This window comes from Rhodnius prolixus, unplaced genomic scaffold (assembly GCF_049639745.1).
Source record: "Rhodnius prolixus isolate KJV_2025 unplaced genomic scaffold, Rpr scaffold_5, whole genome shotgun sequence".
NCBI classification, from domain to species: Eukaryota; Metazoa; Arthropoda; class Insecta; order Hemiptera; family Reduviidae; genus Rhodnius; species Rhodnius prolixus.
In genome coordinates this window covers 2,138,221-2,162,663 of record NW_027411624.1, presented here as the reverse complement: position 1 = coordinate 2,162,663, position 24,443 = coordinate 2,138,221, and the positions used below count along the sequence as shown (strand labels likewise).

General features: G+C 34.3%; 2 protein-coding genes across 6 annotated transcripts; both read left to right on the top strand.

Moving 5' to 3' along the window:
* Positions 1 to 2,137: 2,137 nt before the first annotated feature.
* Positions 2,138 to 8,541, top strand: LOC141458142 (uncharacterized). 4 transcript variants are annotated; one of them, XM_074135734.1, is made up of 11 exons: positions 2,138 to 2,605; positions 2,707 to 2,777; positions 2,847 to 3,181; positions 3,561 to 3,702; positions 3,920 to 4,058; positions 4,171 to 4,363; positions 6,583 to 6,806; positions 7,242 to 7,341; positions 7,434 to 7,541; positions 7,620 to 7,775; positions 8,339 to 8,541. In XM_074135734.1, the coding sequence occupies exons 3-11, from the start codon at positions 3,170 to 3,172 to the stop codon at positions 8,396 to 8,398; spliced, it is 1,134 nt and encodes a 377-aa protein (XP_073991835.1). In that variant the 5' UTR covers positions 2,138 to 2,605; positions 2,707 to 2,777; positions 2,847 to 3,169; the 3' UTR covers positions 8,399 to 8,541. The 4 variants fall into 4 exon arrangements, with proteins under 4 accessions (XP_073991835.1, XP_073991837.1, XP_073991838.1 ...); XM_074135736.1 differs by having other exon boundaries at positions 2,829 to 3,181; XM_074135737.1 differs by lacking the exon at positions 2,707 to 2,777.
* A 6,535-nt stretch (positions 8,542 to 15,076) lies between these two features.
* On the top strand, positions 15,077 to 22,999 carry LOC141458077 (odorant receptor 47a-like). 2 transcript variants are annotated; one of them, XM_074135634.1, is made up of 9 exons: positions 15,077 to 15,121; positions 16,070 to 16,211; positions 16,398 to 16,536; positions 17,590 to 17,782; positions 19,510 to 19,733; positions 19,959 to 20,058; positions 20,138 to 20,245; positions 20,326 to 20,481; positions 22,843 to 22,999. In XM_074135634.1, exons 1-9 carry the CDS (start codon positions 15,110 to 15,112, stop codon positions 22,900 to 22,902), a joined length of 1,134 nt encoding a protein of 377 aa, XP_073991735.1. In that variant the 5' UTR covers positions 15,077 to 15,109; the 3' UTR covers positions 22,903 to 22,999. The 2 variants fall into 2 exon arrangements, with proteins under 2 accessions (XP_073991735.1, XP_073991734.1); XM_074135633.1 differs by having other exon boundaries at positions 20,138 to 20,252; positions 20,330 to 20,481.
* The last annotated feature ends 1,444 nt before the right edge of the window (positions 23,000 to 24,443 follow it).

Sequence of the window (24,443 nt, the reverse complement as noted above, 5' to 3'; positions counted from 1 at the left end):
AGGTGATAAGAAACACCGTTGTTTCATAGCTGTCCGTAACAACGCCGTTGGTCCACTCAGACGCTTCACTTTTCGTATATAACCCACGACAAGTATTCATAAATTTATTGGATTTCCCAAGAGTAGTTAGTTTATAAAAAATGGCTCTTCTATCGGGAAATCAAACGCGGACTTGTGATTTATAAAAAATACGTAAACTTTCTTTCTATTTTGTGAGGTTACAATATTTACAATATTAGATTAAAATTTTGCTCCACAGATGAGTACCCTTTGCGGGTATTATAATCTTAAAATCGCCGCATATTACTCGAGAGATGTACAATTTAAATTTAATTTACAATTTAAATCTTATTGTGATAGTAATTTATTAGAAATCAAATCTAGTAAAACTATGCCTTTCTTTAAGGGTCGGCCACCGAAAAATAATCCAAATTTTTTCTGCACCAATAAACATATTGAAATAGTTCACACTTTTATTTATTTAGGAACCCCATTCGCTACATCTGGTAAATTCTTAATTTTTTTAAAACTATGAGTAAGTTGGCTGTTTCTTTGGTTCTTTCTATTTTAGCGAAAATGAAATGTGACTCTAGGGAAGTTAAAAATTATTTATTTAACTCTTTAGCGCTAGTGTTCTCCTGTGTTCGTATGAGGATTTAAACATGCCAATATTGCCGAAAAGAAATGTTTAAAAACTCGGTCAATACAATCCAGGCATACTCATATAATTTCAAAGAAACGAACAGTTTCTAAGTGGCCAAAAATAATAGCTATGCCTGAGAATAGATTGCCTCCCATTTTTATATCGCGTTGCTAGACAACAGTTGACAGTCGTAGCATCCCTTTCAACTAAACCGCTGATTTGCGAAAGCAGTTTGGAAATATTGGCACCGATGATGTCTGGGAAAAAACAGTACATACCCGATGGTAAACTGACTGATATCATGGCAAGATTTAACAGTAATGTTATTAGTAAGGATGTTCAATCCCTGTTAAACGCCAGATTTAATACTATCCTCAGAATATTGGCAACTTTGGATTGGGTGAAAATAATGTTCACTTTAAATTTCACATTGATATGATCAGAATCACTTACCAACTAAGATTAATTTCTGAGAAGAAGCATCAACTCTACATCCTATAGTAGGGCCTATAAAAATATATAATACTCATTTCCGTAGCCCGCTATATAGGAACAATAAAGATTATTTAAATCATTTTCTAATTATCTGTCCAATGCTAGTTGTTTTAATATCAAGTATACTTTTCCGCATCTATACCTGAAATTTTGTTGGAGTACCTGTTATGTTTCGATACGGTAGGTGAAATGTATCTATTTTTTTTTGGAATCAACTGTTTAAAAATGTGAAATTTGGTTTCATTAATCTAATAGTTTTTCTAATCCAGTCATAATGTTTAAATGCATTATAACTATAAAGTTATTCTACTTAAATTTATAATTACTTCCCTCCGTAAATATGTCCATAGATAATTTTTATTTATTTGAAAATTGCGAAATCGCTCTTTGGATGCCCATTAAATAGGAAGATAATTATTTAGTTTTATTTTTACTTATTACTTTCTCAGTTCTATATTAATTTATTAGTTCCACAGTTGGCGCTAGAATATAGTCTGCGATATAATAAAACTCTCATGACAACGAGGAATGTAGCCTAACCCCTTCGTATTAAAATATAGGAAGACCTCCATGCTCTTATGGTTCGATGTCATGACCAAACAAGGAATTGTATTGTATTTAACGTATACCGGTTATAAAAAAGGACTACCCCTTTTAAAGAATGAAGAGCTCCCCCCAAATAAAATAGGGAAAAAGAGAACAGTAACTTGTTTTACAGTCTTTTATGACAATGAATTTTTTATTTTAATATAAATTGTAATCTTTTTTACCATTCGAATTAATAAATTTTTCTGTAATAGGTAATTATATTTTGAATGACAAAATTAATAAACATTTTATCAATGTGTATTTACGTTATAAATAATATTATTAGAGCATTTTGTATGATGAACGGATAATAAAAGAAGCATAGTAAAAACCGCAACAATATTATCGTACTCAGGGAAATTCAAAAAAAAAATTCGTTCCAATTTATAAGCGTAACTAACTTGCAGGGCATTCTCTGCGCCTGAATGATACTACAAGCACCTAAGTAGTTTGAAACTGTGTCTGAAAGTGAAAGATTAAAAATAATAATCAGTTTCAATTTACTGATAAATTCAACACCTATTTGGATTCAAGTAATTCAAGATAGAAGCCCCTAAAGATCGTTCAAGCTCCATTTTACGTCTATTCACATTTCCCTGGAGTAAGATTCAATGATGTAGAAAACAATTTTAAAGAAATGTTTTGTTTTACAAAGTTTCTTTTTTGTTTTTGTTTGTATTTTGGTTAGTGTAGAGGTTATAAAGCACTGATTTTTATGTGCGGATTCCCAGTTCGAATTTACTTTTAGGTTACCTTTTATGTTGTCTTAGTCCTTTTTGAAGTTTTAGGATTGGGGATGGAGATTAATTTGCACAGATTCGGATTGAAGTCGTTTGTTATATTTAGGACACGGATTTAATTTTATTAAACATAAATTAGGTAACTATTAAAAAATTATACTATCCTAATTGTTTATTATAACCTCGCCGATTAAGTTCATGTCAAAAAATCATGCTTCTTATTTTGTATTAAATAAACAGTAAAACTATTTTGGATAAACCTGCAAATATAGCTCCGACTGGAGGTGACAAATGTCTACTGCGGCTAAGAAGTAAGGAAATGATATATTATTCCACTAGAAAATACAATGAACTAAAACTAGGTCACTTTTCATTTACAGTAACATACCATCATAGCACTTGAATTACCCAAATAGGAACTGCTAATAACATGTGTACAAACACCCAGTTATTTCACCAGAAATATCTAATTCAAACAATGAGAAAGAAGAAGAATAACCATACAACACAATTACCAACCTTAACCATAGTCTCTTCTAATCACTGGTATTATCAGAGTTGATTAAATATTTAGTGGTGATACTACAACTGTCAGAAGGTGTAATTAAACAACGATTTTATTGATGGACAATTATATACTTGGCTGGTTTGGCGACTGTCGCTACAGTTCTGATCGGCCAACGTTTGTGTAAACAAGAGCAAAATGGTTACTTTGGTAAATATTATTTTTATATTTTATTTTCTTCACCACTTCATCTTGGAAATTCCATCTTGAACAAAGCTTTAGCTACCTCTTTATCTCCGCAAGAATGAAAATTGTATTCCTTAAACACAATAAAACTGTTTAAAACAAACATCCTATTTGGAGGATACTCAAGTGTTGGATAATTTTAAAGTTTCATTAGCTTTCAGAAAATTAAAAATTTGATTAAATATTTCTGAAACGATATTTACTAAAGTTTACTACTACTTTTTGGTATAAATCTTTACTTTAAAACATAGAGGAGGTTTTGTGGCCACGACGATAAGTTAGGTACAAGATATTTTTTTACTGCCATTTTTCTAGTGACCATTAACAAATCAACATGTTCTAGATTAATGATGACCTCTCCCCAATAAGAATGGTGTATTCCTTTCTGAATCTTACCAACGGTTTGAAGGAGGAAGATCGGCTTTGGTTTTTACTAAAATATTCAATTAGGTTCTTAGTCACTGCATATTTAGTCTTCAGTTCAGGTGAGGAATAAATTAATTTATTTAATTCTTTATTTTTCAATAAAAAGAAAGATAAAGCCAATTATCGGCTAGTCAGTCTCGTACAAATGGAAAAGATTACCTGATTTTCCTTCGTGAAAATGTTTTCCTCCAAACCGTTACCAGCAAATGTCCATTATTTGTCTTTGTTTTATATTTAGCCAATGATTCGGCTATTTTACCTCATTTTTCTCTACAGGTACAGAATTGTTTTGGGGGCATGGCGATATATATGTGATGGTCGATGCATTTTCATCATTCTTAATAACTTTTAATATCCTCATCAAAGTTATTACAGTACTGTTATATCGGAAGGAAATCCGCCAACTTTATGACAGGTAGAGTTTAACTCATGGTTTAAAAGAGCTTGATTGAAATTAGCCTTTATTGCGATTTAATTAATTTTCTAAGAGCCATCCACCTCCTTGGAATCCTTTATTTATTTTCCAGAGTGGAGCATTTGCATATGGATTTGCGTAAAGATGAAGAGCATCACCTTGTTATTCTGGATATGGAAAGATTTACTAAAACTTCTTTATTGGCTTACAAAATAGTAATAATTATTTATCCTTTATACTCATTTATAACGAATTTCGTAATTGATTACAAGACCGACTTCAAAAATCTTTACTCATCGCTAAAGGTACATATTGTTATTTTCAAAAAGAAATATTACTTATTTTGGTTAGCCATTTTGCTTAACAAGTCAGTCTAATCTAAAAGATTTTTGTGATTTTATCCATCACAACATTTATATTAACAAAAACTTATATTTATTGCTATCTCTAACTCGAATTTAATCTATGATTCAGTTTGGTGTATAGTTCTTTATAATCTATAAACACCTATAATCTATAATATAATTATACTGGATAATTGTTAAATTGGATAATAGTAAATTTTTCTTCTTCCTTATTTAAGAATTGTAGTACTTTACTGTAAGTACAGGTAAAAAAGGTGAATGTACCATAAGTATGAACGTTGACTTAGCGTCAGCGCACCATACACTGGCTTGATTTCTTGAACGGCGGCCATCCAGTGAAGATGGTCGTAATAGGCCCTTAAGGCGTTCGGGAGTACTGACTGTTTGGATAGACGACCTGAGGCATTAAGGTGGTCGCGCGGCCTGGGGCGTCTCACTCACTCAGGGTTTGTTGGAAGATTTGAGGTTGAAAGAGCTTAAATAAGTGGATATAAATGAGTGGATAGCTTGGAATGATAGCTCTTCAGGTAACAGAGTAGTAATTCCTAATTATTAAAGGTTAATAAATGGTATTGATCAATTAAAATCAGAGGCAAATTGAAAATGCACTTCAACTTGTTTCCAGTGCTGGATTATATCGTTGATAGTATATGATTTACTATTTACTAATACTATCGGCAATAGTCAATCTCTAATGATGAATGAAAAGAGTTCGGGATTAAAGAAAACTAGTTTGCTACGTTGAATAATATGAACCAAGCATTAGGAGTATGGAAGAATGAGGTAAAAGCCAAATCCTCTTCGGGCGCTAAAACTTCTATCGGGTTAAACATTCGATTAGATGGTAATAGACCATAGAGCACACTTCTGTAAGTGTGGTTATATTGGGAGAAATAGAACTGGCCCGCAAATGTGCTAGCCTACTTCTTTACTAGTGTGTTATTCTTTTAACTGTAAAAGTGCGGAGAAACGTAAAAATAAATGTTACTTGCATGGTTGCCTAAAGGATCAATGTGGCATTTACTACTAAGCGCATCCTCTCTGGTCCTGTCTTTTTATTTTGATTTAGGAGTCAGTTGTAGGGTTTGGGTTTATCTTCTTTGGATGGCCGAACCCTGAGCCATTCCCGCCTTTAAGCAACTTGTTTATAAGTTCTGTAGGCCTTGAAAGTAATTTAGCCAAGTCCTTTTCAATTAGTTTCAACTCTGAAATGATCAGAAGTGTTTAATGAAAGTGTTTCTTGGAGGAAAATTTCTAATAAGGAAGGGATTAGCTAAGAGGTTAACTTGTTGGATTCCCAAGCGGAGGTCCCAGGTTCGAATACAGCAGCTGGCCCTTAGATTTTCTCTTCCTAGAAGCTTCTTACAACTCACAGTCCGGTGATGGAAAGTGTTGTCTGTAACGAGAGAACACTGACCGTAGGCCGCCAGTGCACTGAAAAAAGTTCTGGGCGGCAATAACCTCATAATTTTGAAATTCTCATCAATTGATTGTTAGTATTATAGTCTACCATACTCTGCAAAGCATCAAATACTAAAGTCTGTCCACTGAATAACTTTGGATCTCACACGATTTTAGTGTAACGGACGGAGGTTGGCACCGTACAATCATATCAGTTGCACGAGTCATTTTCATTGCATTAATTACCAGATTTGATATTCCGCTACCCTATTTACAAACAATTAAAATTGATTTGATTCTATCGTGAAGGTTCTAGCACGCTAATTCAGTCTTCAGGTTAAACAGCGTTTCATCGATGGTTTTTCCAATTATGGTATTTCAGGAAAAATTGAATTTAGTCTGGCTTATGGCGAAATGAGTTCAAACTAAGACTTTTTTGTTTCTTGCTTGGACCAAATACTTTTTCCAATACTCCTCCTAATCCTGCGTTAATCTTAACTCCTTGAGATCTTGATAATCACTGTCTGACACTTCCTACCCTTCCTGGAGTGGATGGCCATTGAACAACTTCATGGGAATTATGTCTCAAGATGTCTCGGCCATTTTTCAACTAATAATTTCAGAACATTATTTTCCGCACAATTCCTCCAGTTGTACATTGGTCATCACTCTCCAATATTGTTATCCAATCTCAAAAGATTCCAATTCTTTATTTAAATAAATTTAATAAAAATTGTATTTAACTTCTTTTTGACCAGCTCTATACATACTGGCCTGTTACAAATTTATGGTCGTACACACCAAGCACTTTGTTAGTGTTGTTTATATCGTGTGTGACGATGTCTTTCTATGGTTCATTCATCGCATTGGAGTTAGTTTTTGCATTTGAAATAACAGCCTTCTTAAAAGTTTTACAAGGCAGATTGAATAACATGAATGAGAAAGATGAGAACATCTATGGCCTGCATAGAGACATTATCAAGTGAGTATGACGTGCTTTCATTTTAAAAAGGAAATTCAGCTCTAAGTTAGGGTATTATTTGTAAGATGAAACAATTCTCAAATAAACAAATTCTCATGAAGCATTTCGGTATAGTATTTTTAGTATTTTTATGATTTAAGGCGCGTCAACATCTAAGGTTATTGGCGCCCGTAGCTTTTTTCAGTGCACTGCCGGCCTCCGGACAGTGTTCTCTAGTTACAGACAACACTGTCCATCACCGGACAGTGAGCTGTAAGAAGCTCCTAGGAAGAGAAAATCTAAGGGTCAGCTGCTGGATTCGAACCCGGGACCTCCGCGTGGGAGTCCAGTATGCTAACCACATAGCTAATCCCTTCCCTCATTTCGGTATAATTTCATTGTCAGAGCTAAAATCCTTTGTGACTTTGTACCACACCTAATTCTATTGTATTTCAGATTAGTGACAGATTATAACGCTCTGCTTTCCGGACAAATGTATTGGGAGATAGTGATATCATCCGTCGAACCCTGTGGATATGGATTCACTTTTATTAAGGTAACCAATTCATTAATTCCGCCTTACGTGGAAATTATATCATTGTTGAGTATCTTTTTATTGTTTTTAAATTTTTTTGTTTAACTTTCCAGGCAATTAAAAGTAATGATCCTGCAGCCTCCGAATTGTTCTTCAAATTAATGCTGGTAGTGACATCTCCGTTCATTTTGTGTGCGTGCGGACAACTGATAAGGACAGAGGTATTAGTTTGTTTTTAACTTGAACCTTACTTTCAATTTGATATTTAATAAAATAATGAACAAATATAAACTGTCTAGTTTGAGAAATTGCATGAAGCCACTTACATGAGTCCTTGGTATGAACAAAATCCACCAGTGGGGAAAAATCTGGCACAGATGATGGTAGTAACAGCAAAACCTAGTACTATTGGTTACAAAGGAATTATTGTCTTTGACTACAGCTGTTTTTCTACGGTAATGCAATTACTTTTTCATTTCATTTTTTGTATGTTGACACATTTCGTAAAAACATTTTATGTGAAACTGATGTGGTTGAGAGAAATACATATCATTCTTTTTGCTGACTGATTCATAGTTTCTATAAGTTGAAAAAATAAAAGCCAGTTTCAGTCATGCTAAACTTTATTCTGCCGAGCTTTCGACCTAGGGACTAGGTCATCTTCAGGGCTGTGGAACATATTTACAATTATATTACCAATTAATTATATTACAATGAATATGTATAATGTAACGAAAATTTACAAAAATATCTAACTAATTTACAATGTACTATTTTACATCATTAAAGGGTTGGTGTATCTTCTGTCTTGTCTGTTCATGGACTGATTGTGATCGGTCTGTGTGTGATATGTGTTAGGTTGCGAGGAAGTCACAAATGCTTATAAAAACTTGAATCAATGCATTTGAAATATTCCCCGATCAACAGATCCCCGGTCCCTGTCGAGTAGGATACTGATACTGGATACACTTTCCCTGTACTATGAATTCAGTTAACCAATTTCATTTCTTTATTACAGGTGGCTCAAGGGATATATACCTACATAATGATGATCTTTAATTTTGATACTGATGAGTGAACGCCATCCATAACAAAGTAATACCATCAAACTAATCTATTTCAATCGATCTTTCTGCGATAGTAGGAACAAACAAAAAATGTATCGATTTGAATAATAATTTCTAAGTTAATTTTACTGAAATAAATAATTAATTTTGAATAGTTTATCTATTTCCTTTATGCTATTCATGCGTCATTGTATATAGGAGAATCAGAGGCGTAAACAGATCCCAGGTTTTTATTAAATATTTAGTTTTACTTAAACGGAATCCATTTCACAATGTTCACATTTAAAAAGACTTTACACAACACCCATGTTGATAAAAAAGACGACGCGCAGTATCATTGTATCCTTAACGGAGACTGCAACTGATCAGGTTCTGCAAGCACAATGAACGACAGTTACGTGCAAGTTAGCTAGATTTTCGTGAAAACTGCTTGCGATTCAATGTATTCTACGTATGGTAATAAACTCATAAAAAGCAAAAGACATCTTTACCGGAATAAATACGATTAGCTGGTGGACCGAAGTTAAAAAGGTGAAGGCGCAGAATGAGAAAAATGTGATAAAAATAATTTAAAAAATAATGATTATTTCCAATATTTGCCATTTCAAAAATTATTTCGATATATTGGAAATAACCTTGTAAAATAAATTCATTTGGTAATTTGTAAAAATACTAAAATAGCAATTTATTTCCAGACAGTTTCATGAAAGCAACATTTCACTTATTTATTTGAAACAAAGCCCTGTTGAAACAATCTGGTTAAAACAACTTGAAACCAAAGTTCGAGACATGCGATTCTGTTGGTTAGTCCGAGCATGACGACAGCGCAGAATAGTAGTGATAAACTCTCTACAATTAGTGTATTTCACTTTTTCATTATAGGTCACAGATTCCAAGATTGTGATTAACGAATCGGCAACCAATTAAGTGGATTTTACATTTTAGTTAGCAATGCGTGAACTGATTGTGACATAGTTTTTCACCAGTTTGAAAGATTTATGCACGTCTGAATCTAAGTTTAGAGACCATCGGAGCAAGTTGTTAAGGATTATAGATGAACGCGGATTGAGGATTATCATTCTCCATACATTTATGGTAAATAATTATTATTCCCAGGGAGTGAACTGCAATTGGCTCCGCTAAAAGTGACGGATTGCTAAGTGCTACTTGTAAACGTTTCTGAAAGCCAGATTTTAATTGGGGTATAATTCCTCTTGAACTGAACCACAGGCCTTGCATCCTAAGGTGCTTCCCAAAGTTCTCTTCGTAAAGGATTGATACCCTGAGCATATGTTTCTGTTTTCTCTTATTGCTAGCTGATTTTCATTTCATAGCGTTGGGTCAATGATTATTGTCTCCTTAAGGCATTTTATAGTGGTCAATTGGAATAAAACAGTGGTATCACAATCATAGCAAGTAAACACCTCTGTGCACAATTACACCACTATCCCTTACTACTATTCCTTAACTCCAAAAAGTTAAGTACTAATTCATGCTTAATATTTTGGAAGGAATCTAACTATTCCTTCAATCAAAAGCACACTTAATCAAACGTTGGGGAAAATGTATTTTTAAATGTTTATGTGTTAGTAATCACTTCGGATAGTTTAAGCAAAATCGTAGGATCAGATTGCGTGAAAATCTCCAAATAGTGTAAAATCTATTTTTGGTTAAGTGACACATTCTTTTAATTCAAAAATTCAGTTTCACTATCCTGATGGTAAGCCAGTACGATAGACAGAAATGACTCTTTAGAGACCATGTATGCGCACACAACTCGCTTTGTAGAAAAAATGTTCGCGAGTACCCCTCAACATTTCAGAACTTGTTATCATTAGAACGGATAGCGTAGTGGAGCAGGATGACAACAATCAAATAGCTCGCTTAAAGATTATTAGGCACAACTCTATTGGGCCCTAAAAATGTTCCATTATATGTAATACTTAAGAAAGTAAAAGCTGGGAGGCTTAGTAGGATATAAAATGGCTGATAAAGGGGTATTCGAAGACCGGAACTCAACCTCATTTTTGGACGCCACACTAAAATCATACGTTACTTCCTTGAATAAACGCAATTAATTTAAATCTGGAAATGAAGTAGGAGATCTATTCGAAAAGGTAGTAAGACTAAATTATTTTTTCCCACAGTTGGCGCAAGAATATAGTCTGCGATATAATAAAACTCTCATGACATCAAGGAATGTAGCCTAACCCCATCGTTTTAGAATATATGTAGGAAGAACTCCATGCTCTTATGGTTCGAAGTTATGGCAAAGAAGGAATTGTATTGTATTTAACGTATACCGGTTAAGAAAAGGACTACCCCCTTTAAAGAATATAGAATTCCCCCCCCCCCATATAAAATAGGAAAAAAGGGAACGGTGACTTGTGTTATCTTTTAATCTTTTGTACCATTCGATTTAATAATATTTCTGTAATCATTATATTTTTCATGACAAAATTAATAAACATTTTATCAATGTGTATTTATGTTATAAATAATACTATTAGAGCATTTTGTATGATGAACGGGTCATCAAAGAAGCATAGTAAAAACCGCAGACAATATTATCGTACTCAGGGAACTTCAACAAAAAAAAAAATTCGTTCTAATTTATAAGCGAAACTAACTTGCAGGGCATTCTCTGCGCCTGAATGATACTGCAAGCACCTAAATAGTTTGAAACTGTGTCTGAAAGTGAAAGATTAAAAATAATCAGTTTCAATTTACTGATAAGTTGAATGAACAAATTGAACAGCAATTTAGATTCAAGTAATTGAACATGGAAACCCTTAAAGATTCTTCAAGCTCCGGTGTGTTCCTGGCTTTTTATTGGCATTGCAAAGTGTTTCCAGCTTGGCGCACTAATTTTTTCCCCAAAACTCCACCAATGTGCCGTCAAGTTAATAGTCACGTCTGTCAGTGCATATTTTATTATCAATATCTCAGCTATTAGTGTAAATTAAAAATTTCTCTTTGTGGAGCATATTGGCGCTAGCTAACCTGAACAAAATGGAATGAGTTTCAATTCAATTCAGGGCACTTCCGGTTAAAGTTATATTTGGCGTACAATTGGCGAATTTTTACCATTTCCGATGTGTTACTGGCTTTTTATTGGCATTGCAAACTGTTTCGAGCATGGCGCAATAATTTTTTCCCTAAAATTCCACTAAAGTGCCGCCAAGTTAATGGTTACGTCTGTCAGTGCATCTTTTATTATCAATATCTCAGCTATTAGTGTAAATAGAAACTTTTTTTTTGTGGGGCGTAGGAGCGCAAAGTGTTCCGAGCAGGGTGCAATAATTTTTTCCCTAAAATTCCACCAAAGTGCCGCCAAGTTAATAGTAAGTTGGCGGGAAAATCTGTTAAATACTTCGTAAATTACTTTAGAAATATGCTAATTTTTGGCATTTTCTGTGTGGGGCTAGCTTTTCTAATACTAATACTAGCTATTTTGGAAAAAATCGAACCAATTTGCCCGTAAATAGGACCCATTTATATTTGAATTTAAATTTCGCGCGTAACTTTAACTGGAAAATTGAGGCTTTTCCTTAGTGACGCTAGGTTTCTCATTGGTGGCGCATAGAAACGCAAAGTGTTCCGATCAGGGTGCAATAATTTTTTCCCTAAAATTCCACCAAAGTGCCGCCAAGTTAATGCTTTTTTTAGCACTTTAATTCCTTATAATTCTAAATGTGTGCATATTTTATTAGATTTTTTGTGGTTCTAGCTGGCGCTAGCTCTCCTCTACTTGTGTACCAAGTCCCGGGTCGAAATTCAAGGTTTGCGGCAAATTCCTTTGATCTTTTGAATGGCCATATCTCCGTAATTATTAATGTTACTGAATTTTTTAAAGTGGCGCAAAGGAGCGCAAAGAGTACTTAACATAATGAAGTAAGGTGCAATCAAATCCGGCCAATTTTTTTTTGGCGGGAAAAAACTTTAATTGCTTATTGTGGCTTTTCCTTTGCGAATTTAGATTTTTCTTGGTGGCGCATAAGAGCGCAATGTGTTTCGAGCTCAGCGCAAAAGTTTCGTCTCAAAATTCAACCAAAGTGCCGCCAGGTTAATGGACCCGTCCTTTTTGAAGTTTTAGGATTGGGGATGGAGATTAATTTGCACAGATTCGGATTGAAGTCGTTTGTTATATTTAGGATACGGAGTTAATTTTATTAAACATAAATTAGGTAACTATAAAAAAAAATCATACTTTCCTAATTGTTTATTATACCCTCGCCGATGTACATAAGTTCATGTCAAAAAATCATGCTTCTTAACTTGTATTAACTCTTTGCGGCTAGGTGGGTTAAAAACTGTCCCACCTTTTGCTTAGCTTTTGCTGCATGGTGGGATATATTTTAACCCACCTTGAAAAGTTGAAGTTATTCATACATACAGCTTAATATGTTATTTAAAGTTCTTCATCCAGTTGGCATTACTGCATAGTAATGGTAAATGCGAAAATAAGTGAAATAATTTTTATACTTATTATACACTTGACCGATAGTAAAAAATGTTGGCACCGCATAAATGTTATTATTTGGATGCAGCTGTTGTTAATTCATATGCGAGGGTCGTTTGAAAAGTCTGTGCAAAAATAAAAACTACTTAATTTTTTGGGGTAAACCTTTTTTATTTTTCAACATAGTCTCCTTTTAGGCTTATACACTTCGTCCAACGCTGCTCTAGTTTGTTGATCCCTTCCGAATAATAGGATTTGTCCAAGTCTGAAAAATAGCCATTCGTTTCTGCAATCACCTCCTCGTTTGAATAAAATCTTTTTCCCGCCAGCCATTTCTTCATATTGGAGAACAAATAGTAGTCCGAGGGAGCCAAGTCTGAAGAATAGGGGGGATGTGAAACGATTTGGGACCCTATTTCCATTAATTTTGCGACCACAACTGCTGAGCTGGTGCGTTGTCGTGATGGAAAAGGACTTTTTTGTGGGCCAATCGTGGGCGTTTTTCTTGCAGCTCGGTTTTCAAACGGTCCAATAACGATGAATAATATGCACCTGTAATAGTTTTACCCTTTTCCAGATAGTCGATGAGGATTATTCCTTGCGAATCCCAAAAGACAGTCGCCATAATCTTTCCGGCCGAAGGAACGGTCTTCGCCTTTTTTGGCGCAGATTCCCCCTTGGTAACCCATTGTTTAGATTGTTCTTTGGTCTTAGGAGTGTAGTGATGTATCCATGTTTCATCCACAGTGACGAAACGACGCTTAAAGTCCTGCGGATTCTTCTGGAACAGCTGCAAACCGTCCTTGAAACACTTCACACGATTTCGTTTTTGGTCAAGCGTGAGCAATCGCGGCACTCATCTTGCGGATAGCTTTGTCATGTCCAAATGTTGATGCAAAATATTATGTACCCGTTCATTCGAGATGCCCACAGCACTAGCAATCTCACGCACCTTCATTCTTCTGTCATCCATCACCATATCATGGATTTTATCAATGATTTCTGGAGTAGTAACCTCAATAGGGCGTCCAGAACGTTCAGCGTCACTTGTGCCAATATGGCCACTCCGAAAATTTTGAAACCACTTATAAACTGTTCTAATCGAAGGTGCAGAGTCACCATAATGTTTATCAAGCTTCTCTTTAGTCTCCTGAGGCGTTTTGCCTTTCATAAAGTAGTGTTTAATCAACACACGAAATTCTTTTTCGTCCATTTTTTGAAAATCACTCGACTTCCTCGATGAATGCCAAACACAAAGAAATAGACCGATCTGGCTGAAACTTGGTGTGTGTTCTTCCAAGAGATGCTACTAACTAAACATAACCTCGATACGCGGCAGTAGTGCTATCTCTCTGACTTTTCACGTACTTTTCAAACGACCCTCGTATTGTTTATAAAAAATTGGATCAAAACATGGAACTTAAACATTTCAAGTAACAGTGCGCTGAAGGACAGTGCTGTACCATCTGCAAAGTTCCGCTTTGTTTTGGTAAAATGTTCTGTTTGAATGAACATCATATAAAGCATTAGTTGCATAGTGGTATTATACAATACCAGTGTCCCTCACTAAAAAAGGACTATTGAAATGTTATTAATTTTTTCTTTTCTTATTTCGAGAGTGATGATTATTTGAGAGGGATGATTACATATGTAAAATAATGGAAATGAATGTTTATTTCCATTTTTTTATAATAAAAGAAATTCTTTGCAACTAGGGCTTTTAGTTTCTTTAAAATCGTGCGCCTCAAAGAGTTAAATACAAAGTAAAATGATATTGGATGAGCCTGCAAATATAGCTGCGACTGGAGGTTAACAAATGTCTATTGATGCGTCTGTTAAGAAGTAAGGAAATGATATACGTATTATTCCGCTTGAAAATGCAGTGAACTAGAACTAGGCCACTCTTCAAGTACAGTAACATACCATCATAGCCACTTAAATTACTCAAATAGTAACTGCTAATAACATATGTACAAACTTACCCATTTACTGTCATCAGAAATATTTAATTCAAACAATGAGAAAGAAGAATAACCAGGAGCTGTTATTACTGTTTTAAAATTCAAATACAACACAATTACCAACCTTAACCCTAGTCACTAATCACAGGCATTATCAGAGTTGATCAAATATTTAGTGGTGATGCTACAACTGACAGTGGGTGGTAATTAAACAACGATTTTATTGGTGGACATTTATATACTCGGCTGGTTTGGCGTCTATCTCTACAGTTCTAATCGGCGTTTCTAAAAAGAGTGAAATGGTTACGTTGGTAAATATCATTTTTATTATTGAGATTTTTTTTAGTCTCATCTCCTTTTGATCGTTTTAGTTCATCTTGTACAAAATATTAAATTAATGGGACTTGAATTAGTTTTGTGTACTTCTTATTGATTAGTTTTATTGGAGCCCCAAACGTCCTGTTTTAGCAATCATTTCTGTTGGTTTTGTTTTCTAAATTGAAGGATGTCAACCAGATAAGACTCTAGTCTTTCTTAGTTTACAATTTCATTAGAAATTACTAAATCTCTTTCTTTAACTCCGACTTTTAATAAACCTGAAGATAATTCCTTCTAGGCATGGGAGCCAATTTGCATATCATCAACTTGTAACTTTTTTTTCCTATGACTTTTTTCGTCTTTTTATCAACCTTTGACCAACCAACTCACTTCTTACTTGGTGAGCACAGCTAATTCAGGTAATCATTCCATACTTATTCTTTTCGCAGTTACGCGTCATATAAATAGCTTAGGCAACCTCCATATCCTCTGCAAAACGACCATCTCTCCTTTAAAGGAGATCCTCGCTACATTTGCTGCTCAGTTCGAAGTTTCTGCCCGTCACTGATGAAAATTAAAACTTTTGGCCGTGAAAATTTTTCATTTTCCGATTATAAAGCTAAATAAAGTTATTAGTTCATTACTTAATTTTTTTGCATCCTATTTAGAGGACTCTCTAAAGCAAAATAATGTACAATTTCTTCAGCATCAAGAACTGTTAAAACAACGCTAGAATTAAAAATTTAATGAAGCTTTTCCAGAACTAATGTTTGACTGTTATTTGGTGACGTATGAAACGACATTTCTTTAAAGCACTTTACTATGGAAAAAACGTTAGCTTAGCAGAGGTTTTCGGACACAAAGATAAGTTGGACACAAGACATTTTTAGTTGGTTCATTATTTCTGTGCATTAAAAATCGACATGTTGTGCGTGTTCTAGAACGCTGATGTCGTCTCCCCATTAAGAATGGTGTATTCCTTTCTCAAACTGACCGACGGTATGGAGGAAGAAGGTCAGCTTAGGTTTTTATTAAACTTAGGAGTTCAGCTTTTTATCTGTGCATACGTAACCATGGTTACAGGTAAATAATATAATTTTAATGGTTTTTTTCTTTAAAAATGGCCAAAATAATCCGATTTTCCGTTGTTAAATATGTTTCAGATTTGCCCTTTAAGAGTGAATTTATTATTAAATGTCTATTTTTATTTCATTTTGACAATTGTTCTGCAAGTATTTGATTTTAAATTTTCCGCATTTTTCTGTACAGGTATTGAATTGATTTGGGGGCATGGTAATTTGTATCAGATGGTCAATGCATTGTCAACATTCACAGTCGCACTCAATTTCTTGACCAAAGTTGTCAGTATACTCTTTTATCGGAGGGAAATCCGCCAACTTTTTGCCAGGTAGTGGTTAACTCATGGTTTACAATAACATGTTTTACAAAGTAGCTTGATTTCTATTTAATTAATTCGCGTAGATCTTCTAGGAGTTTGGGCCTGTAGGTTAGAAGATGAGGCCGTTATCCAATTCCTCCAGGCAGTACATCAAATTGTACGCTCTGGAAAATTTGAAAATGGGAAACCTCTTCTTTACACCAAACATAGGGTTTTCCCACCAGTTTTTTTTTGAATTATTTCCTGTGGATTCCAAGTGCGAGAAGTCTAATAACTCCAAGTGGCGAGTTCAATGCAATCATTCTCTATGTAAGCGACCGATTCTTCTCAACTGCGCAAGGCTTGAATTCTGTGGAGATGCTTTCTGAGCTTATATGCTCAATAAGGAAAGATCAAGTCAAATTATGTCGGGATCAGGACACGGTCTGGTCCCTTAGGTGGTGTGCCGTTTACCTTGACCAATAGAGTCTAATAGAATGGACTGGTATCCCCCCTTTCCTGCCCTAACGCTCCAAAGTGGATCTTGAGTACCCAAGTCAATGATTCCTATTCTCTAATAAATGGTATCACACTGATGAAAACACTCTTACAGATCTGAGGCGGTTAGAGGTCTTACTTTTAGTTCGTATTATTTTTTGCTCGTATTTAAGACTCTGCGATAATTGGGTCCCGAAGCTTTTTTCGGTGCATCGCTGAAATCCCGGACAGTGTTCTCTCGTTTCACACACATTGTCCATCACTAGGAAGTGAGCTGTAAGAAGTTGCAGGGAAGAGAAAATCTAAGGGACATTACTGGATTCGAACACGTAATCTTCGTTTAAATCCAGTAATCGCCAACCTCTCAGCTAACCCCTATAGCAGTTTTATTCGGAAGAGGATTTCGGGTTGTTTAATAATCTCCTCCCTACACTCCTGCTCTTTTACAAAGCACCATTGAAATCATCCTCCTTCTTGGATTCCTCCATATGAAAGAGAATGTTATTTATTTCTGTAAGGAACTCTCAGCGAAAAATAAAATATCAATTTTCCCTAACAATAATCATTTTTAAATTTATTTTCCAGAGTGGAGCACCTTCATATGAAATTGCGTAAAGATGAAGACCATCACCGTATTATTTTGGATTTGGAAAGATTTTCTAAGATATGTCTTTGGTCTTACAAAATATCACTAATGATGTATCCATTCTACTCGTTTATAACGAATTTCATAATTGATTTCAAGAACGATTTCAGAAAGATTTTTTTCACAGTACAGGTACATGTGAACTTTTTTTTTAAGTATCTCATTTTGAAAAAGTGGTCAGTCTAACTTATATGATTTCGCTTCAGTTTTTCCCTAGTGAAGTTAACATTTATTAAATGTTAAATAACGATATTAATCGCTAGAAATTATATGCAAATTAAAAATTTCCCTGAGTCCCAAGTGCTGGATTATATCGTTGGTATTATTATCGTTAGCTAGTGGCTGAAAGGAAATTAAATATAAAAAAAATTTGCTACTAAGGATGAAATGAAAGATTTGAGACAAACATTAATTAGGGGTAGAGAAGAATGAAGTTAAAAGCCTAATCCTCTTCGTATCTAATCGTTCTGTTGTGTTAAACCTCCAATATCAATGTTGAGCCTTGGAGTGCAAACATCACCTACGGTTACGATTGGACAAATCTGGTTGATCTCCACTGTTATTATTTTTCTATTTCTTAATGAAATTAGGAAAATACAAGCTTGGGATTTACTTCTCTGAAGAATTGAATCCTGAGCCGTACAAGTCTTTTAAGGACTTTACTTTAGTAACTCCTTTATAAGCACTGATGGCCTTGAAAGTAATTAAGCCAATCTCAGTCAGTTTCAACTTTAGCACCATCCACGAAATGATTAAATCAGAAGTGTTTGATTTGCAATTACTTGGCGTATGATTGCTATTCTGTTTTTAAATTTCTGATAATTAGTCATCAAGTCTTCTGTTGCTTACTAGTTGGCTACAATCATAGCTTCAAGTGTAAAAGCCAGTCTACTGCATAACTTTGGATCGCTTTATTGAATGTGGACCCAGATAACTTACAGGTTGGCTTTGTACACGTCACAGTATATTTCATTGGACATTCGCTCCATTTTATATTAATTACCATTTTGGTTATAATACTAACCTATTTTAGGAATTTCCAATTTTGAAACAATTACATGTTCGTAAGTTTTTAACTATCATGAAGTTTGTAGCATAACACATTAGTTCAGGTTGAACAGCTTTTTATCAATGGTCTTCTAATGACGGAATTTTAAAAATACTGAAAATCTGAAGTGTGAATTTGTTGTTCTAAAGGTTATACAAACTTTCAATATAACCTTACCATCATTTGTTGTGACCTGCTAGTCTTTGGACAGACAAAGATCTTTCTAGGGTAATATAACCTTGAAAGCTGATTATGATTGAGCAAAAATAATTAAGTCTGATGGCAGTCAGCGATGCAATAACCATACCTGCTACCACGGATAAAATCAAAGTTACACTGATGTAACTTACTCCTTGGGTGTTAAAGCAACTGGAACTTCAGCGTTGAAGAAACAAAGTGGGATCTGTAGTAAATCTCGTGTAGACTGTATAACTGATCACAGATTTAAACTAGACTTGCTTGTGGCAAAATGAGGCCAAACTAAGACTTATTTTTCAAACTAACACTTCTTGATCACTGCTACCAATCCATCATATCCCAAACTTTTAGAGATCTTGCTAATGACTGTCCAACACCCAAGGTCTACCACTTATTTTCTACTCTACCCGGATGAGAGAATTCATCTGTCAACAACTCCCAACCATCGCAAAACCCGGCAATATCCTGTGTACATACAATTCTTCATATTTGGTATTTTTATCTCGACTTCATAAATTCATTCAGTTGCCATTGGCCAAGATTGTTAGCGTATCACAGTTTCTTAATTATTTAAATTAAACTGAATTTCTTATTAAACTCTCTTTCTCATCAGCTCTTGACGCCCTGGAATATTAGTGACATATGGTCGTATACGACGGGCGCTTTGTTAGTTTTATGGATATCCCTTGTGATGATCTACTCCTTTTATTCGTTCATGGCCATGGAATTAGCTTTCACATTTGAAATAACAGCCTTCTTAAAAGTTTTACAAGGCAGATTGAAAAATATGAATGAGAAAGATGAGAACATTTATGGCCTGCATAGAGACATTATCAAGTGAGTATGACGTGCTGATAGCTTTCATTTTGAAGTAACTCTTTTCATTTAAATATTAACATCTTAGGGGTGATCTCATATTTAAGATATAACAATTCTAATTTGCGACTTAGTTAAACTCAGAATTCTTGGATTTCCCTCATGAAGCATTCTTATATAATTTCAATTTCAAAGGTAAAATGATTTCTCTTTTTGCACATCACAAAATTTTATTTTGTATTTCAGATTAGTGACAGATTTTAACGCTCTATTTTCGGGCCAAATGTATTGGGATATATTGATTTCATCCGTCCAGCCTTGTGGTTTTGGATTTAGTTTAATTAAGGTAACTAATTCATTGCTTCCGATTGTCCAGCATCAAAATTTAGTCTGAGTTTGAGTTTATTTATTTTGAAAATTTCCAGGCACTTAAAAGGAGTGATCCTGGAGCCACTGAAATTTTCTACAAAATAATTTTGGTAATCATGGGCCCGTTTATTTTGTGCGCATGCGGACAACAAATAAGTACTGAGGTATTAGGTATTTTAACTTTAATGTTACTTTTAATTTTAAATTAAAAAGCAATAATTAATTAAATAAAATTTTTCTATAGTCAGAAAAACTGCATGAGGCATCTTTTATGATTCCATGGTATGAACAAACTTTGCGAATGAAGAAAAATCTAATTCAGATGTTGACAGTAACTACAAAACCTAGTACTGTTAACTTTAGAGGAATTATCGTCTTTAACTACAGCTGTTTTGCTGCGGTAATGCATTTATTTTGTCATTTTGCTTTCCTTTAGTGACGCATTTCAAAAAACTATTATACTTTGTCGAGTCATAAATTTATATAAAGATAAGCGGTTCTGAAGCACTAAACAATAGAAATTTTAATATCAGTTTGGGTGTTATGTACTCGTATTAGATTAAAACAAAAAAATCTCCAAACTACTGTTTAAAATGATAATTATTATTAATAAATATCGATTTCGTAATTCCACCTAGAAATATTTGTTTTGATTTTCCCTAAGAACAAACAATTGGTTTTTACAAATTGTTGGAAATACTTTTGTGGTGTATTATTTGTGTGTGTTGTTGTGAGGTTAGCAGAACTCTCAAACAAAATTTGGCAGGACGTTACTGTTCGAATGTTAGTTATGAGAAATAAGTTTTCAAATGTTGCAGACCCTTCATAATCGTAATTATACTGAACATTTCAGTGTGGAGTAGATAATTAGACCCTCTAGAGAAGGTTCGATATGTTCCCGTACACCCTTGTGTGCGTCAATAAGTTTTTAAACGGGCGAGAGTTATGAAATAAGTGTTCAAATGATGTCCCTAGCGGAATCGGGAATATGATTTCGGGAAAATTATTTAACCACAGCAGACATTTTATTGAGGCCACCCCTCCGCAGGCTATTTTTAACGATTTACCGGTTAAATTTTGTATTTTAGGAATATTAGTATATATTCTGATTAGGTTTAAGTTTATTTGGCTTTGAGATTGAGAAAGGAGATGAAATGTGTTAAATACGATTATTATTTATTATCTGTATACGTATGTATTAACCAGTGTATAAGCATGTATTATGGTGTACAGAAACGAATTATACTTCCAATCAGGGCCGGATTTAGATGAAAAGAGGCCCTGGGCTATTCCACTTATGAGGCCCTTTCACCTCCCATTTTTAAGTTTGTTAATTACATGAGAGATAATAAAATACATCACTACTGTGATAATATATCAATATGTTAAATGAACCAATCAATATGTTTTTAGAATAGTGTAATTTTAATTTTGCTAACAATTTGAATGTAGGCCCCTCTTGATCTTGAGGCCCTAGGCTGAAGCCTAGTTAGCCTATAGGAAAATCCGGCCCAGCTTCCAATTCACTCTGTTGCATGTGATCTGTGATTATTTTTCTGAATTGTCAACAGTTTTTACAAGTAAGTTGCCACCAAGCGGTTGTCTAGTGAATTCCAATTCTAGCTCATGGATTTTATTTAGTTATTAACATGAGAAAAGTATGTTTGCTAGTTGTCTCCGTCCCCGACACCTAATTTGGTCTTCCTGGCAAAATAGACATTACTTTACTCTTTGTCTGTTCTAAAAGCATTATTTTAAACTTTTCCTCAGAAATAAATCATGTGTAGTGTTCGCCATCACGCTGACTGTAGGAGTTATAAACAAAGACTATGGTTAAAGCTGTACATGTGATTTAATTTAACTAAATACCTCTACATACTACCCAGTATTTAATAATCGAATATAAAAATAATAATAATAATACTTATTAGCTACTCATCTATAAAAAAAATCAATACATTAGAGACACAAAAAAAAATTAACTACAATATTCCTTAAATTTCTAACCTAAACCCAAGCAGGCTCTTTACCGCCCGTCACCCAGCCCAGAGGGTGACAACGCTAAAGACAATCAGATTTGTTTGGCTTACCTACAACTGCTACCTCTCGCAGCTCTTACATGCCCTCGCCAAATTTGATATTCGGGAATACTCTACCTGCCAATCGTTCGTTCGCACTGTACTGCTTGTTTTTCATTTTTCCAGAACAATTCCCACGCCTCAGCACACCCACAGATTCATAAATAGATGCACTCTTTTCTCCAGGCCCCCACCATTCTGCTGACGGCTTGAGCAATACTCCCTGTGGCCAAATAATTGCAATGAAAATGAAAGAGTCACTTAAAACACTCCAAAAATAATGGATAGCAGACCAAAATTTAAATACACTGATGGCGAAACAGCAGATTTGCAAATATTTAAACAAAAAAATTTATAGTATTTAAATAAAATAGGTTATCCAAAATTTCGTAAATAAAAAGTTTAAAGGAAAGTTATCTCCTTTGGAGCAAATTGGCGAGGCCACTGGCTATCGGCCGACCCACCTAGTACCGACTATGTAACCTGAATCCGTCAATAGCGTAACGTTATTGCTTTGAGGAACTCTCAGCGCTCCCAGTTAGACGAACATGAGCTCAATACTGTAATTGCAGCTTAGGACTATCGAGTAGTCTAACTGTGGCCACTATCGAGCAGGATACTGAAACTGGATACACTTTTCCAATTACTCTGGATTCAATTAATCAATTGCACTTCTTTTTCAGGTGGCCCAAGGGATATACTCCTACCTGATGATGATCAATCAATTTGCAACTGATGAGTGAACGCCACCGTTAACTAGTAATACCATTCAATCGATCTTTCTGCGATAATGGGGACAGTAAAAATGTATTGATTTAAAGAATAATTCATAAATAAAATTGTGATGAAAATAAATAATTTATTTCAAATAGTGTACCTAGTTTATTTACGTTAGTCATAGGAGAATCAGAGGCGCAAACTGATGCCAGTTACATGCATTTTTGCCACAGCATTTTGGGCAGCTTTATGATTGCATGATAGCATTTAGGTAAGATAGCGTATTGCGATGTATAGCAACGGAGACCAGTGCCGAAATCTCCATAAAGGCAGGGCATTCATTTGATATCTTTTCATAATTTTTAATGAAATCAGTGAATGTTCTGATTGCTGACATAATTTATTCAGCAATGTTCACAATTTGAAAATATTTTCACTCAACTTGAAAACAAGTATTAATAAACAAGAGCCTAAGTTAAAAATGCAGACCGAAGGTTACCATTTGAAAGACCAAGTTACGGAGTGGTTTCCTCTAAAATGGCTTTTCAATAATTTGCAATATACTTAGCGTAGTTACCTGTATTCGGAGCTGGTTTGCGGCTGTTCGCAAATTCTTGCGAGAATTGTAGTCAAAATAAGATCTTGCTCGTCATTTCAAATACTTATTTCGTCTTATTAAATGAAAACCTTGTGAAATAAATTATTTCATGAATGTATGAAAGTAGAGGAGGAAAGGAGTCTTCTGGCTCAGTAAACATGATGGCAAAGGATGAAGTAGGGTCGGTAGCTAGAGGTTATTTTTCTGCAAGTAGAAGTTTTATCTCCTGCTCTATTCTTCTCTCAACTCTACACTATTATGAGAAGGGTGCATCTTTCACTCTCCATCTAAATAAACTGAATAAACATTTACAAGTTTATTTAAAGAAATTGACCATGCTACATTTAAAACAATACATGTGATTGTAACTCTTAAAAATTACCACTGATCACATCAGTACTACTTAACTTCTAGCAATGTAGGAAATACCTGTAATCAAAAACTAGGAGATGCGCGTTGCGCTAGTACGTCTTTTTTAAATAAATAAAAATATTTTTATCTAGTACAGGAACACTTTTTATTACCGTCAACTAAGAAAAATACAAGTTGTATTTGCAAAATTTAAACTCAACGTCTTGGTATTACCTTACTATTAATAAAACTGAAATAAATAAGTAAATGAAGTTTTACTACATGACTAGGATATGGTAATAGTAAAAAATGTTTTAAAAAAACATTAGTGTATTCAGACTTGTTTGTTTAATTTGCTGGTTAATTTCGTTCAGGATTCAGAAAGAGATAAATGTGGTAAATAATAATTGCTAACATTTGTAAGCATTTATTTATGTATACATTTACAAATATGTATGGTTTTTTTGTATAAACTCAGTTGAACATTATCTTGAGTATTTGATCTGGATCCACAACAGTTAACTCCTTCCCTCTTTGTCGTTTAATCAACCCTTATGTTAAACTCTTTAAACTATAAGTTTTTGTTAACGAAATATTTAATAGGATGAAAAAATAAAT

Coding starts and splice junctions, on each gene's coding strand:
- LOC141458142 (XM_074135737.1), top strand. Junction 4,364..6,582: donor ATCTTTACTCATCGCTAAAG/GTACATATTGTT, acceptor CTTTTTGACCAG/CTCTATACATACTGGCCTGT. Junction 7,542..7,619: donor GACAACTGATAAGGACAGAG/GTATTAGTTTGT, acceptor TAAACTGTCTAG/TTTGAGAAATTGCATGAAGC.
- LOC141458077 (XM_074135633.1), top strand. Junction 20,059..20,137: donor TTGGATTTAGTTTAATTAAG/GTAACTAATTCA, acceptor GAAAATTTCCAG/GCACTTAAAAGGAGTGATCC. Junction 20,253..20,329: donor AATAAGTACTGAGGTATTAG/GTATTTTAACTT, acceptor TTCTATAGTCAG/AAAAACTGCATGAGGCATCT.